Below are 15,810 nucleotides of genomic sequence, written 5' to 3'. Positions count from 1 at the left end.
TGAATGAAAGTGCCTACATGTAATGCAAGGTAAAGTATAGGTGTATTCAAATAATGATAAGAGTGCATTTATTTTCAGAAACCATTAGTAGTATTAAATAGTACTCTATGCCAATACAGCTGAGGTGTGGAATCAACATGTGTTTCAAACATTTCCAAGGTAGGCAGTACCTAGCAGGCATAAGGGCTAAAAACTCCTCCCCTGATGGCCAGTCCTTCAATCTGTACACCACCGGGTCCCCCTTTGCAGACTTTGGCCTTTCTGTGGGTCACATACAGAAGCACATTATTTACATTACATCATGCATATTTAGACAACAGGGTAAGAGTCAAACAAAACCTCATACATGATAAGCACAGGCTGAAGGTGCATTACTCACTTGACACATCCTCAAAACCATCCCAGAAATCCTTGACCCTGGAGTTTGTAACACTGCCATCTCTGCAGTTGTAGAGGTCACTGTGGAGACTGGAAAACTCACGGCTGAAGTGCTCAGGCTTCCATAGGCTACCATTCAAGTTCTTGTGCACTCCGGACACTAGCACGGGCTGAAGAGGGATTACAGTGGTTTTATTCACAATAATGCAATAAGAATATGCATTATTTTCACCAGCAAATGCGTTTTTCTCTATCCGTCTGTATGTGAAGATTAACAAGGACTTCAACTAGGTAAGCAATACAAACCTGTGCTTGTGTCCAGTTCTCATTGAACAGTCTTTGGTTGCCTTGGTGACGGTGATCTTTGAGCCAAAGCAGCCGGTGGTTTCCCAGCCAATCGTGAGGGACAGTGGTGTTGGGATCAGCCAATGGGCTTTCATCAAACTTCACACCCTCTGGCCGTTGACCCACTTCCTCCTCTGTCACCAAATCCTGAATCGGACCCAACCTGGCCATTTTTGTAGCGGGAATCTTATTTTCTACTACAGAAGCGATAATGTCATCTAGGATATTGGGCATACGGGTGTTTTGGGCCACCTGAGAAATAAAGAATATAGTAAATGAACAAATTAAACCAATGAATTAGATGATATATTTACTGTCTTCTGTAAATTCTGAACACATCAAACCTGTTCAGAGGAATCATAAACTGGTGCAAATGCACCTCCGGTGGACCCAAGGCGTAACTTTCCAGCTGTGGAGGTTAGAAGGTCACGCAGCGTTGATCCTTGTTCTGGACTGGTGGATTTCTTCTTGTGAGCTTTCACATTGTCACAATCTGCCATCATAAGATATTAAATCAAAACCACTGCTCTTAGGAGAGGTTTGCGATAGAGAAAACATAATTTGTTGAAACACTGATTTAACCAGATGTGACAAGTATTTCCAGAGTAATTTTTACATTTTGAATGATAGCAAAATGCTGTGTCAACACCACAGCCACTCAGAATGTATTTGATGTTCAAAACCAAGTTATGGGGAGCAGGTTTTTTGGAGCATGGAAATTTTACAGTAGGCAGAGTTACTCTGCATGATAGGCCAAGCAACCAATAAAAAGCATTTTACATTCATATCACACACATGTCATATTCATGCCTATTTTTGAAAAAAAAAAAACGATTCTTATAGAAAAGATGTGATTTATCGTTTGTGGCATTATGGTCGTATATATTGCATGTACATATTGAACAGATGCATGAAATCTGTATTCATGTGTGTGTGTTAATCTCCTCACCCCTTTTTTCCTGGTGCGCTCTCAGGGCACCGTGCTGTGCGTTTTTTTGCTGATCTGAGATCTCAAGGCTCTTCAAATCACTCTGATCTTTGTCTGAAAACTGACATCACACCCAAACTTTTTTTATGCAATGTTATTTATTCTAATCTAACACAAAAAATAATATGCTATGCCAGTGGTTCTTAAACTGGGGTCCGGGGCCCCCCAGTTTTATGACATTTTATAAAATACATTTATATATCAAGGATTCTGTGTAATTAAACCTAAAAAATAAGGCTACTAACCAACAGCACTACTTTGTATAAATTAATATGTTTTGTTTATGTAAAATGTTGAATTTTAGAACAGTTTTTGTCATAAATTTTCTTTGGGGGGGCCGCAAAGGAATGCACCGTACACAAGGGGGGCCACACGCGGAAAAAGTTTGAGAACCACTGTGCTATGCAACTACAATTTACAGATATACATGCATCTATGAGTCAAGTTGGTGCCTTACTGGTGAGAGTCCATTTGTAGTGGCCATGCTGTGGTTGAGGGTTTTGCCGTCAGTGCAGGAACAGTGGGACGGGATTCCATTCGTTTCCCTTATCGAGTGCATAGAGCTCTGCATGTCTGCTAACACTGACAGAAAGATTGCAGTCCACTTATTTTACAGATCAGATTCACAGTCAATAGCCAGAGAGTACAGGATGTGAAATGTAGATTTGTACACAAAAATACATTAAGGCACCAACACACAATGCATACCTGTTTCTGGGACAATCTGAGTAGGCATTAGGTTCTTCAAGTCATGTGGCTGATTTTTCACACACCGGACCCAAACATACAACTCCTTATCTGTGAGAACAAAATAAAAAGCCAGGATAAATATACTGTACAATACATGCACAAAGAGATACATGGGTAATTCTCACAAAATAAACTTATGAGGTGTCATGAAACATTTTGATAAAAAAGTAAATGCAAAGTAAGAGTATCAAAATAAGAAGCATACAGTTACAAACATCTCTTAATGTACTATTTTGCACATGATTTCAAATGACATCATACAAATCAATTTTGTTTTTGTTTTTTTCACATTTAAGGGGGAAATATTCAATACCGCAACGTGTCCATGACTGGATTTGGGTTCTTTGACACTAAAATATTTATAATTAAAATATCTAAAAAATAAAAAGCTACAGTGCATGTTATACTATAAACATTTACAGTAAAGAAACATGTGGTATTTGGTAATCATTGGTAAATGTAGAGACAATAATAAGGACCAATTTTCTCATCCTCCATAACAATTTTCAATCATTGTTTAAGCCCTCAAGGAACTAACATTTTCAAAAAAAAAAAAAAAAAAAACATAATTGACTGTGACACTCAAGATGGCTACCAGGTAAGCAGTTCTTATTTTTCTCTCCAGATAAAAGTTGAAATTTTGTTTGTCATAGTACCTAGACAACTTTTTAGTTCTCATTACCGAAACATGAGTTTGTAAATGCATATATTTAATGTAATATCATGTTGCGGTAATGATAATTTTTGATAATGATAATAAAAAAAATTTACATAATTCTATAGGAATTTTTTTAAAATCCTCTAAAAATAATGTTTATAATAAGTTAGGGCCTTAATCTTATGTGCAAAAAAATTGGCTTCAAGGGCTTTTTAAAAAATTTGATGCTGGACACCTTCTAAGTCTGGATTTCGTGAGAATCACCCACATAGGCTAAAACCCTGACTAAAAGATAAGCATATGTTGTGTTTTGGGTGCAATTCATTTTTGGGTAAGCTGGCCTTTAAAGACTTCCTTGGCAACCCAAATTTACCAAAAGTGCATTCCCACACTTTTCTTTTTTGTTTTCACAAATGTTCCAAGCTCACACAGATAAAACACCCTGACATTTCCAAGATTTCTGATTGTGGAAACCCTTCCAAGAGGAGCAAACTGGTGAACCAGCTTTTCCAGTAAGTTCCACCCACAAAAAACCACATCAAGGACATTTTAAAGGTAAAGTTTGTAAATCTGTATTTGCAAGGTGTAACTCACCTTTTGCTTTCCTCTTCTCACGGGCTTTGTAACAGTCCATGCACACTACAAAGCCACACTTGTGACACGCCCAGTGCATGTTGAAAAGAGTGGCCTCACACGCATCACACATCTCCCTTACACCCCGCACTGCTCGCTTCCACATGACCTGAGCTGGAGAGACAGGAGACAACGAGGCAAGGTGAAAAAGATAAAATCACAAAGAATAAGAGTGTCTTTCATTCGACACACACACACACACATAGACAGACGGACGTACTGTCTTTCTTGACCCAGGTGACAGCAGTGTTCTCAGTTTTTACGAGCTGACAGAACTTGTCTCCAATGAGCTTCAGGACGTATTTTGATGTTTCAAGGTCCATCTCTTTTCTCTTCCTGTCCTCCTCGTCCTCTGATCTTCCCGTCCACACTGTTACCGCCTCCTCATCTGTCTGTTCGGACACGGAAAACCCATCCACACGGACAACGCCATTCTTACTGTATGACAGACTAAAGAAAAAAGGGAGATAATACTGTATTAGTCAAATATGTTTACACATTTCTATACTGTACTTTTTACTGTAATCCTTATATTATTTTTTATCACATGAGTTTCATAACGCGAAATGCACATATATCTAATAGTGTGAAATTTTTGCCAACAGCATGAAAGACTAACCGTCTGAAGTAGTAAAATCGGCAAAAGACAGGCGAGATGGCAGGCTCCTGAGCTTTGCGCGAACGATCGACACGGCACTCTCTGCACTTTTGCACGTTGGGGCCAATCTCACCACATGAGTCATCCTGTAAGAACGCTTCTCCAGTTAGCTTGAGCTTCCTCACCTTTCGCCAGTCTTTCAGCACAGAGCGAGGGATGCCATCTGAGAAAAGAAACACATAGCTGACCTGAGTACATCTGTATTCTCACCATCAGTTTGAATATGCATGCTTTGAATTGCCAATGTGGTAATTCCCATTCTTGAATGTCATGGTAAAACTCAATTACATTCTGATAAACACACACATTAATTGCATTTGCTCAACATTAATGCAACAAAGGCCACACAGTTTTCAGTGGCCTGGGGTCAAAAAGTAATTTTTCTACTACTGTATGTAAATGCAATGCATCTCCTGGGGTACATACTAATCTTTGAATCCCTATCTATGGGTCTAAACATATATTCACATTTAAACAGGTGGAACACTCACTGCTGTTGGACAGCCTCTGTTGAGTCTTGTCCTTTGAACTTTGCAGAGTTCCATTGTGTTTCGTCTCCTCATCCCCATCCTCTACCTCCTCAAGTTTAGTCTCTTCCTTTTTCTTTTGATGGTCATTTTGCCTTAGTTTTAAGGAGGGCTTGGACTGCCGTTTAAACCTTTGTCCTGATCCACCGGTCTCACTCTCGTTTTCAGATTCCCCTCCATTCTCACTGTCGTCGCTAAACTGGAACGATCGTTTCTCCCCATGTTTCTCAGGGCTCGTATGTACCGGGGTTAATCGTTTATCATTAGACTTGTCTTTAGGGGTGGAGTCCTTGGCCTCCAGCTTGTCATTTCCGTCCAACTTAACATCTTCCAAAGACGAATTTTTGCCTGCTGTCACTGATTTATCATTGGCCATTATAGGTTTCTTATCCTCTAAATTGGAACCTATAGCATTACCATTAAACTTCTTGTTTTCTGCACTGTTTTTTCTGTTGTCTTGAGCAGACTTCTTGTCCTCTAAAGTATACTTTCTGTTTAGTATTTTGGACTTTCTGCTGTCTATGGAAGAATCTTTGTCCTCCTGACTGGACCAGTTATTCACCAGTCCATTCATTTCCTGTTTGATAGGAATGGAGGTGCTCATTGCGTTGGTTATAACTGTCTTGGAGGCATCTCCTGCTTGGAAGGTTGCGCTGTCTCTGTCTTGCTCAGAATGCCGAGTCCACCAGGCTTTCTTCAGTTTGTGGTAGTTGCTCTGACTTGATTGAGATGATTGGTTGGTTAAGGCTGAGGCAGGTGGCTTCTCATTGGCAACTGAGCTTTGTTTGTTTATGGGTACAGAGCTGGAAGTCCCTGTTGCCAGTCTGGGACATTTAGTTGGAATGGGGTTAAAAAAAGTATTTTTATCTTTTTCTAAAGCATGTGCTGGACAAACAGTGTGTGTAGTGAGTGTAGTGTAAGACTCGAATCCACTATTTGGAGGGTGTGAGAGATGTTTTATAGCATCTGAAGAATGTGTAGTGTATTGAGACTGAATTGTATGTGTGTTAAGTCTTGATTCGACTGCAGCTCTGTGTTTCTTCAGATAAGGAAAGTCTCTAGAAGAGCAACTAGAAGAGGGAGAGGGCTCGATCTTTGGTTGAACAGCCACAACCTCTTTCCTCTTACAGTGCTCTGCAACTAGGTCTTTTCTAGAGTGCGTGGTGTCCAAGTTTGCTAAGGGGTGCATCACTGAGCAACTTGACTGAATTTGGTTGTTATTAGATTTAGTGGTCATGTTTATGGGCGTGCTGAGATCCCCCTTTGTAGTCATGTTGATAGGGTGAACAGTATCCAGAGGTGTCCACAGGACCCCTCTCTTTTGTTGAACACTGCCATCTTTAGGGTTGGACATACTTTCCAGTGGTCTCATGTGACCACAATGCATCTGTGAAATGCCACTGTCGGAGACGGTGTAATTTATTGTTGTGTGCACGTGGCTTGTTGATCTAACGATGACTGATGCAGTCGTTGAATGTGGTCTGACCACACCACCATTTGTGTGCCCTCCAGGCTCTTTATCTTGACTGTGCAACACTCCACCCCTTTGTGCATTATAAGCTGGTGATATCATTGACACTTTTTCAACCACAGGCCTCTTCGTATCTACCATACCATGTCTAAGTTCAGGCATCAAAGTGGGCGGCCTCTGCTGCTTCTGAGCTTTACCAGACAAACACATTGGCTGAATGGGTGTCAGGGTAGGTGGGGACAATCTTCCATGTCCAGAGTCTTTGGGAGCCATCAGTGGTGCTGGAGGGTGGAAAATAGGGGCTCGGTGAAGTAAGGGCACACTGCGGGTGGAAGAAGAGATGGTAATGAGTGACGAACCTGATCCTCTCCTTTCCATAGTCCCCACATCAACCGGTTCCAGGGAAGAGGCTTTATGAACAAGTTGCTCTGTGATCTTTCCAAGGAGACCTTCTTCTCTCTCGTGGTGGCTTTGTACTAGAGGTGGAGGTCTGACTTTGATTAAGTTCTGTGTATTGGATGGGGTCATGTCAGAGGCAATAGTGTTGTTGGCACTGAGTCTCTCATAGAGTTCTTTACTTGCTGGGGCTCGTCGTTGTGGAGGCTTGTTCTCCACGCTGTTAGACAAAGATGTGTAGTAGCTGTTCTGAGTGAGGGTAGGGGTGGGATGGGCTGACTGTGGCCGGGGAGACAGAGCGTGTCTGAATGCATGAACATCCCTCTCTCTGTCTCGCTCTCTCTCCCTCTCAATTTCCTTCTCCTTCTCTTTAGCAGGAAAAGCAGAGATAGGGCTTCTAGGGTATCGCTGTTCCCTATCCGAGCTCAGTTTAGCAGTGAATGGTGCTACATCAATGCTCTCCTGAAGAATACGGCGGTTCTCCTCTTGGTAGCGGTTGGGCCTCTCACCTGTAAGATCGTAAACAACAAGGGGCTGTGTGGTTCGATTAGGGGGCGACTCTAGGGCAACTGGGCAGTATGCCAGGCCATTTTTCCCCACTGTTACACGGACCCGCTCCTGCTCAGATTTAAGGTGAGTGTTTATGGAGCTTGGACTATCATTGATGACTCTTCTCTCTAACTCTCTGAAAAGAAAAACAGCATTTATAAATAAAAATTTTTTGTGGAGGTCAACCTCATTACTCAGAATCTCTAAATGAATTTGTCATTGAAAGGTTAGTTCACCCAAAATAAACATTCTTTTATCATCAGCTGATCAGCTGATTTTCTTCCATGAAACACAAAAAAGATGAGATTTAAGAGATCTGCTGGAGGGGAGGATTTTCAGCATGTAATGATCTATGTTTCAGTCTGTTTTGCAAACAAAACTACTGTATGGTTAAAGAAGACATGACCATGACTAGGCTTATCCTAATTAGCCTGCTTTCATCCTGCTGAAAATTTTCATTTTTAAAGGCATACCTGAAAATGTCAAAAGGGTGTAAGGAGTGCAATAATGAAACATACTCTGTGGTTTTAGAAGTAGGTGTGCAAGATTGAGCGTTCCTGGATATTTTTTGAGGGTCTGCGCTGGAGGGTCGAATAGGTAGTGGGGAATGTAATCCTTGTCCATCTGCAGTCACAGGGGTGGGTTGAGTAAGCCAAGGGCTTGGTGTGTTCTGTTACCCCACAAACAAACACAAATCCTTAAGTTTATTAAACAAGTCATTTAGTTTAACATATCACAGAACATTAAAGCTTAGGGAGATTAAAAGTAAAAGAGAATAAACACACTTGAAAACACAATCTTGTTGATATCCATGAGACATAAACAGTGATAAACAGTGAGTTACAAATGACTCAAGGGTCTGCTGATACCACATGATGTGAAACAGGAGTGACTACTTGGACAGCTTTCATTAAGTTGTCACTCATATCACTTCAGTAAAGCTTGCTTTTCTAGTCCCCTTGTCCATCCTTTTCCCTGTTGTTAGTCAAGATTGAAGCATCCTTCAATGAACAAGGCTTCTGACATTACATCTAAGCTTACAAACTAAACCAGACCATTTTACACAATCATCAGTCTCATGTTTAACTACACAACAAAATCCAAAGGTTAACATCCACTACACTAACATGCATAATAGAGGAAAGCTTTCTCCCAGCAAACTAACCTTGGAGGATGTGCCTAGACTCCCTAACATCCACCCTGAATGTGAGGTTTAAATAAGTACACAACTATGATCAGTCTGTGCAACCACACTAGAAATAAGACAATGTAACAAATGTTTTGGCAAGAGGTGGAGTTTGAATGTTTTTAAAACCAATGTTTACAACACATTTTCAATTTATCTACTGTATTTATCCATTCGAAATTGATTGGAAAAGTGGCTGGTACATACCAGAATGGAGCCTGTGGTTAGAGAAAAAGGAGGAAAAATAAGAGGGGGGGGCTGATGATTTTAGCAGAAAAGAAAGATGTTATACCTTGACTGCCTACAGGATCTGGGATTCATTATTGAACCTTTCCTGCACAACTCATTGTGTTAATGTACAACTAATGTAAATGTCTATGACAAAAGCAAGAACTGGGGAAACTCACCCTCCTCACACTGCTGTCAGAGATGCCAGAGCTGTCAGGGTGTGCCCATTTGGAGGCTGGTAAGCCAAGTCCAGCGTAGCTGTGAGCTCCGTTAGAAAAAGAGGGCCAAAGGAGGGGATAGAGTCCAAGCGATGTCAGATGAGCTGTGCTGGGGTTCTGGCTCAGAAGAGATGGGTTGCCTGGAAGGGTCAAAGAATGGTGGGGAAGGCCGAGAGCTCCCATACGAGAATGGCTGGCTAAAAGTGCGGCAGAAGAAGGGAGTGCAGGCAGGAAGGAGGGGAGAAGGTGCGGATGAGGAATAGTGGAATGGGGCGTGTTAAGGGAACAGAGAGGAACCTGGGAGTGGAGAGGAATGGGCGAGAGGTGTGCAGGATGAGGGGAGGGACTCAGTAGTTTGCTGTGGGAAGAAGAAGGGGTATGACTGGGGGAGCTAGAAGAGGGAGATGGTGTCTTAATGTTGTGTTTGGGATTTGGTGGTGTGTGAGGGGGCTGGATGTAGGGGGAGTGGTTCTCCAGCTCTGCCTTTACTAGTGCAGGGTCTCTGTAAATGGTAAAGGGCTCTTTCCTGTCCACAATAAGTGGGCTTTTGGTGGATTTTTCAGGGGTGGGAATGCAATTAGGTGTACAGGGAGGAGAATTGGGTGGCGTTTTGTATCGAGTTGGGGTTAAAGAGGAGGTCTGGGTCAGAACTGGAGCTATGAAGCAGGTCACTTTGGGACTGGTTGCCATTTTTAAGTCTATTGCAGAGTTAGCTAAAGGAGAGCCCTCTTTTAACAGGCCCACCTCAGAAGTTGCACTTTGTTTTTGTTTAGTCATCTCCCTCACAGTTTGAGATTTAGGTGTCATCTTTGGAGATGGACAAGGACTGATGTGCATACTGAGCTTTTGGGTATTCTGTAAGGAAACATCAGGTCCTTTTTCTGTGTTTATAGCAGCTGGAGAGCAACTGGATTTAGAATCCAAGCTGTCCTTTTTGTTGCAAGGTATGATGGGAGAACGAGGTGGTGTTCCCCTCTGCAGCCCTTCCATAGAGACTGCCGAGTCACTGCTGGCTGTAATGGGCTCTGAATGGGTCAGTTCTGATCTTCTGACCACTGACTCGCTGAAATCTGACCCCCTCGCCTCCATCTGGGTGAACTCTGAGCCTCCGACTTCCGGATCACACGTTAACATCTCCTGCTCCCCCTCGGTTCCTTCGCACTCCAGAGGTGATGTGTGTAGAAGCACACATGTAGTCTCCATGGAGACCAGCTGCTCACTCTCTTGAGATGCTAGCAGTGCAGACACAGCCTCTGAGTCCTCCGTAGATGCACCCTCATTCCTGCCCTCTATTTCTGCCATGGCTCCATCACTTTTCTCCTCTGCTTTCCTACCACTTATTCCAGCAGTACATTCCGGTGCTTCTGTGCTCCTGAACAAACCATTACAGGAAAGTCCAGGGGAATGAGTTTTTCCGGATTTCTGACCCTTGTTCTCCCCTGATTGGCTGGGAGAAGGTTCCTTGTTTTGGTGGGGGGAGTGTACCTCACAGTCCAAAGGCCTCTTTAAAGTGTAATGCTGTTTCAGCTGTCTCTTTGATCCTAAATCCGAGGATGAATCCTGCAATCTGCAGCTGGAATCAGAATCGCTGTTCTCAGACAGATCGGACACGCAGCCTGCTTTCAACCTCTTCAACTCACATATACTCCTCTCCTTTTCATCTTTCTCCTCTTCCTCTTTCTCTTCTTTCTTCCTTTTCCTCTCACCATGGCTGTTTCTGGATTTGGAAAAATCTAAAAGCACAAGAACCATAAATACATGAAATATAAATGACCCAGGTATATGTTGAGAGAGAATCTTTTACACAGTTGGTAATAATGACCACTTTGTAATCTCATGGTGTAAATCTGAATGAAATGTAATTTAATAGAGGAAGCTATTATCATCATAGTCATTAGCTCACCTCCTTTCTCTTCATCATTACTCTTATCCTCCCTTATCATGTCTTTCTCTTCTTCTGTGCTGCAGTTCTGTATGCACAGCTCAGACTGCTGCTGCACTGGCCTGTAGTTGCACATCTTCAGCAGGAAAAAAAGTGTCTTAAACTAGAGGATATTTAAATACACAACAGATGTTGTATGCATTTCAGATATCTGTATTTGTTTAAACATTTATACCTGGTCAGTTGCTGTAGTGTTACTTGATCTGTTTCCTGTGCCCTGGAAAGAGATAGAAAAGATAAAGCGAAGATACAAATTTAAACTGTCCTCATACGGCAGTATACATCTGTTTCTTAAAAACAAATTGATGTCAGAACTTACAAGAAAAACTCTGTTGATCTTGGTGATCTGAGATTTGCATTTTGAGTTTTCTCCCATCAGCGAGGAGTGAGCATCATCATCCAGTAACATTACCTGAACCAGCAACGGATCTACCTTCACAACTTCTTGAATCTTTGAAGACAAAAATATATTTCAAAAAACAAAACTAATAAGCATTGCAATAAAATACTTTCTCCACATTTGTTATGATGTGTATGATCTTACCTGGTCAGTCATGACAGACATTGTTCTGTTGTTTTGGTCATAGTGTGTGATAACTCCAGACAGCCATTGAGTTTTATAGTCTTGTCTGAACACCTTCACTCTCAGACCATTTAGAGTACAAGCATCTGTCACAAAACAAACAATTACATTTCTTATCCCACTCTTAACACTGACCGGAATTGGAAGAGCATTTAGTTTGCAGCACTTTGACCTCGGAGCGCACTAACAGCATCAATCCTGACTACTCCCCCCCTCGATCAAACTTACGTCAATATTACTGCACCTGAGGTCAAAGTGCTGCAAACTGAGTGTTCTTCCGCCATACAATATAGTTATCATTTTTTTTCCGCTTAAAAAAATTGCAACATTTTATTTTGTGCCACCTCAATTTCCCATGTAACTACTGTTACTTATGTGACAGTCTTTAAATAGGGAAAACATGGAAGTGTTTAAAGGGGCCATGGCATGAAAATTAGACTTTTTCCATGTTTAAGTGCTATAATTGGGTCCCCAGTGCTTCTATAAACCTAGAAAATGTGAAAAAGATCAACCCATTAACTTAGTTTTGGTAAACCATTCTCTACAAACACATACAAAAATAGGTCGTTGAAATTTGGCCCTCTTTATGATGTCATAAGGAGCTCTTATTAGAATAATACTGCCCCCTTATTATTAATGCACTACCCAATCACAGCACTGCCATTTAGTGCAGAGGAAAAGAAGGAGAAATAATTCACAGCACAATTGAGTTTCAATTTCAACAAACCACCATCATTGTGATCAGTGTTTGCACTTCATCAGCTCATTTGCATTTTAAACGACACACCCAAAACGGCACATTTTTGCACACACCAACAAAGTGTCAATTTTAACATGTTATAATAAATTATCTATTTGGTATTTTGAGCTAAAACTTCACACATGTGCTCTGGAGACACCAAAGATTTATTTGACATCTTAAAAAAGTCTTGTGCCATGGCCCCTTTAATGGCTTCTAAAATAATCGCTGTTGGGATCCTAAGGCATGAATGGAGCTAGGCTAAATGCTAACACATTCTCGACGTGCTGTACAAAGACTAAGTGCATGCATTGAAAAAAGATAGGGATGTATTAATTTGCCTAAGGTGAGGTAAGTTCAATAGTAAACTACTGAAAAAATGTGGTGTTTTCCTTTAATGAATTTATAGTCACACTACATTGTAGGAAAAGATGTTAGTTCAACTTAAAAAAGTAAGTTACCTAGTTGCCTCAAAAGTTTGAGTTTATTCAACTTAAAAATATTAGTTGACTCAAAAAAGTTGTGAAAATGTGTTGTGTCAACTAATATTTTTATGCTGAATTAACTCAAAAATTTAAAGCAACTTTTTACAGTGTATAAATAGTGGTAACAGGAAAGTTAAAGAACTGACTCTTAAAAATGATTTTTGTTGACCTATTACAGTCTTAAAAATAAAAGTGCTTGAAAGGTTCTTCACAACAATCATTTTTGATTCTTCAAATGTATTTTTAAGAGCGTAATATACTTCAAACATAATTACCACCTAAGAAAAATGTAATCTATATTAACTCTTTCACCGCCAGCGTTTTTAAAAAAAGTTGCCAGCCAGCGCCAGCGTTTTTCATAGTCTTCCAGAAAATTTTCTTCTTTAAATATATACTGTAAACATACAATGAACCAAATGAAAGCTGCTTTCAAACAAAAAAACCTGTTTCATCCTACCTTCAGTGGTTCTTTTGTAATCAGCTTTTGAATATGGGTAGGTTTCTGCAAAAACACCACATTTTGAGCAAAAAGCAGAGATAATTCAATTTTTGTGACGGACTTTTCATAGAGATCCCATTCAGAGCGATCTTTAAAACAGACATGGACATGCAGCCGCTTGCCATAGGGCAATACGTCCGGGTTTAAAAAGTTGCGGATAATAGCGGTATTGCGGAAAGACGGAAAATCTCGTCATTGGCGGGGAAGCGTTTTCTCTTAATTGACGAGATATCTCGTCCATGGCGGTGAAAGAGTTAATGCAATACCACTTGCTTGCTTGACTATAAACACTGAAGAATGTCAGAATGGCATAAAGTTACATATTGTTTTTTAAACATTACTTTTCACTAATGATGGCTTTAAGAATAAATAAATATATCTAAACATACAGTATAATCATCCTTATCATTTAGCACTAACACAGAACATACAGCATAAACAAACACTGAATCATAATATTTCAACACAGATCTTTCCACTCAAGCATCCAGATTAGGGGACTGAATACCTTTCCGAAGAGTGTTCTGGAAATGGCTCTGTCTGAGCCAGGCCTGGACCTTTTCCTGCAGAGACGGATCATCCCTCACTGCTGGATTTCCACTGTCCACCTCATCCTTTAAGAGCACAACAACACAGCAGGAATTAAGGATGAGCTAGTGGGAACTTTAGTTGTTTCTTGCCTTTTAAAGAATATGTCTGCTATGATCAGTCAAAAAACACAAGAAAAAAACACGTAGAAAAGATGAAGATGATGGAAAGCAACAGATGCATATCAGACAGCTTCAGACAGAGGAGGGAAGTCTGGAAGAGACAGTGTATACGCACATACACACACACATACACACACTATTACTCATCTATCCACACAATAGACACACATGCTCACTACACACAAACACACACACAGAGGACTGGAAATTACGTAACAGTAGCGTAAGAGGGATATTTAAGCCGAACTCTTGCTGAACTCCCATACACACACACATAGCAATAAAATATAATTTTTAAAAACATCTCTGTCTTTTCTATTCACACATCTATCTGACACCCTGCAGACAGCATGAGTCGTAACACATGTAAACATACTCCCCACACACACATTCTCAGTCTCTTTCTCTCTCTATGGCATTTACATTTTAAAATGTTTTTCACAGGATTACGATTTATCTCCTTCTTCATTAAAGTGACATCTGTAACACCATTAGCTTCTCAATTAATGTGACTCTGAGTGCAAAGAAGAATGAAGATTATTGCTACTGTTATGCATTCTAAACAGAGACGATTTGAATTATATATTGTTTATTAAAACTATACATACAGGATTAAGACATAAAGGTCATTCATAATCTTGTTGTTGTTATTGCTTTGGAAATAACATCTATTGTGCCAATAGAGGCCTTTAAATTGAGAATAGTGGTTAAAGGAAAAGACTTGCATGGATCTGTTTTGTGGTTGAAAAGGCAGTCAAATCCAATCACTGCTATCATCTCTCTCTCCCTCTCTCCATCAGTCTTCATCTGGCTACTCTACAGCCTGAGTCCAATTTCTCCTGTGTGAGTCATATACAGCTGACCCCAGAGTCTGTGTCATCATCCCCCGTCACACACACCCACCCACCACACACACACACACACACACACACAAACAGAAGCTCAGGTGCAGAGAGATTGACAAAACTACAGTCTGAAAAAAGCGACTCTAGCCTTTATCTTTAACCAGATGTCTTTTTTGTGTCTTTCATTTTAGAGATCCACTATGTATCCGTGACTGTCCAAATGAGTTTCTGTCAATATTACCATTTTTTAATTCACAGCACTGGTCCTTCAAATATCATGGCTTACCTTTTCATATATTTGATATCTATGCCAGGATTGAAAGGTATATGCAGTGATCATGCCTAATACATTATAATGTTTCGGTGTCTGTAATTTGGCCATTTTTAGCATTGTGTCTACTTCTAAATTATTGCCCAGCATCGGCCACCTTTTCATAGTGGCAAAAATCCCATATATTTCAAAGGAAGCAAGTAAAATTCTAGCTTTAGGCTGAAAATGTAATGTTAGCAAGTACCTTACAACATGAGCTTTCGCCAGTAGTAAATGTGTCAGAATACCCATTTTTATTACATAAATTACACTTAGGTCTGGCTTCACAAACAAAGCTCCAGGACTAGGCCTTAGTTAAATTAAGACGTTTAAGCATATTTAATAAACATGCCTTAGAAAAAAAAAACGTTACTGGTGTGTATCTTGAGACAAATCAATTGCGCTGGCTTATTTTAAGATCTGTCAGGGCAAGTTATTTTCAGCTCAAACATGTGTCTTAGTTTAGGACTAGCCTTAAGCCTTTTCTGTGAAACCAGGGGTTAAGCTGTCAACAAGTAGGCCTATATAACGAGCTATGTTAATTATAATACATTTACTTTAAATTTTAAAAGCAAAGGTAACTGTCGCACCCTTAATAAGACCAACAACGATGCATATTAGGTCTGCACAAAAACCTTTGGGCTAGAAATGTATAAGTATGCATTTGAACAAAGTTTGTTAATTTTGTCAAAGAGAAAACTGTTATCCTTGG

General features: G+C 40.4%; 1 protein-coding gene across 1 annotated transcript in view; it reads right to left on the bottom strand.

Annotated features, from left to right (window-relative positions):
- jmjd1ca (jumonji domain containing 1Ca) overlaps positions 1–15,810 on the bottom strand; it is a 53,920-nt gene that overhangs the window by 3,000 nt on the left and 35,110 nt on the right. Inside the window, exons 4-21 of the mRNA XM_065288591.1 lie at positions 13,742–13,847; positions 11,472–11,596; positions 11,247–11,378; positions 11,103–11,144; positions 10,889–11,003; positions 8,947–10,718; positions 7,872–8,023; positions 4,902–7,489; positions 4,372–4,573; positions 3,973–4,202; positions 3,714–3,866; positions 2,420–2,509; positions 2,169–2,293; positions 1,673–1,772; positions 1,068–1,216; positions 685–975; positions 380–548; positions 171–261 (exon numbers count right to left, since the gene is read on the bottom strand). Coding sequence (XP_065144663.1) covers positions 171–261; positions 380–548; positions 685–975; positions 1,068–1,216; positions 1,673–1,772; positions 2,169–2,293; positions 2,420–2,509; positions 3,714–3,866; positions 3,973–4,202; positions 4,372–4,573; positions 4,902–7,489; positions 7,872–8,023; positions 8,947–10,718; positions 10,889–11,003; positions 11,103–11,144; positions 11,247–11,378; positions 11,472–11,596; positions 13,742–13,847 — 6,632 coding nt within the window. The remainder of the gene's footprint in view (positions 1–170; positions 262–379; positions 549–684; positions 976–1,067; positions 1,217–1,672; positions 1,773–2,168; positions 2,294–2,419; positions 2,510–3,713; positions 3,867–3,972; positions 4,203–4,371; positions 4,574–4,901; positions 7,490–7,871; positions 8,024–8,946; positions 10,719–10,888; positions 11,004–11,102; positions 11,145–11,246; positions 11,379–11,471; positions 11,597–13,741; positions 13,848–15,810) is intronic.

Source organism: Paramisgurnus dabryanus, chromosome 17 (genome assembly GCF_030506205.2).
Source record: "Paramisgurnus dabryanus chromosome 17, PD_genome_1.1, whole genome shotgun sequence".
NCBI classification, from domain to species: Eukaryota; Metazoa; Chordata; class Actinopteri; order Cypriniformes; family Cobitidae; genus Paramisgurnus; species Paramisgurnus dabryanus.
Note: the sequence above shows the minus strand (reverse complement) of the source record. Positions and strands in the feature narration are given on the sequence as shown.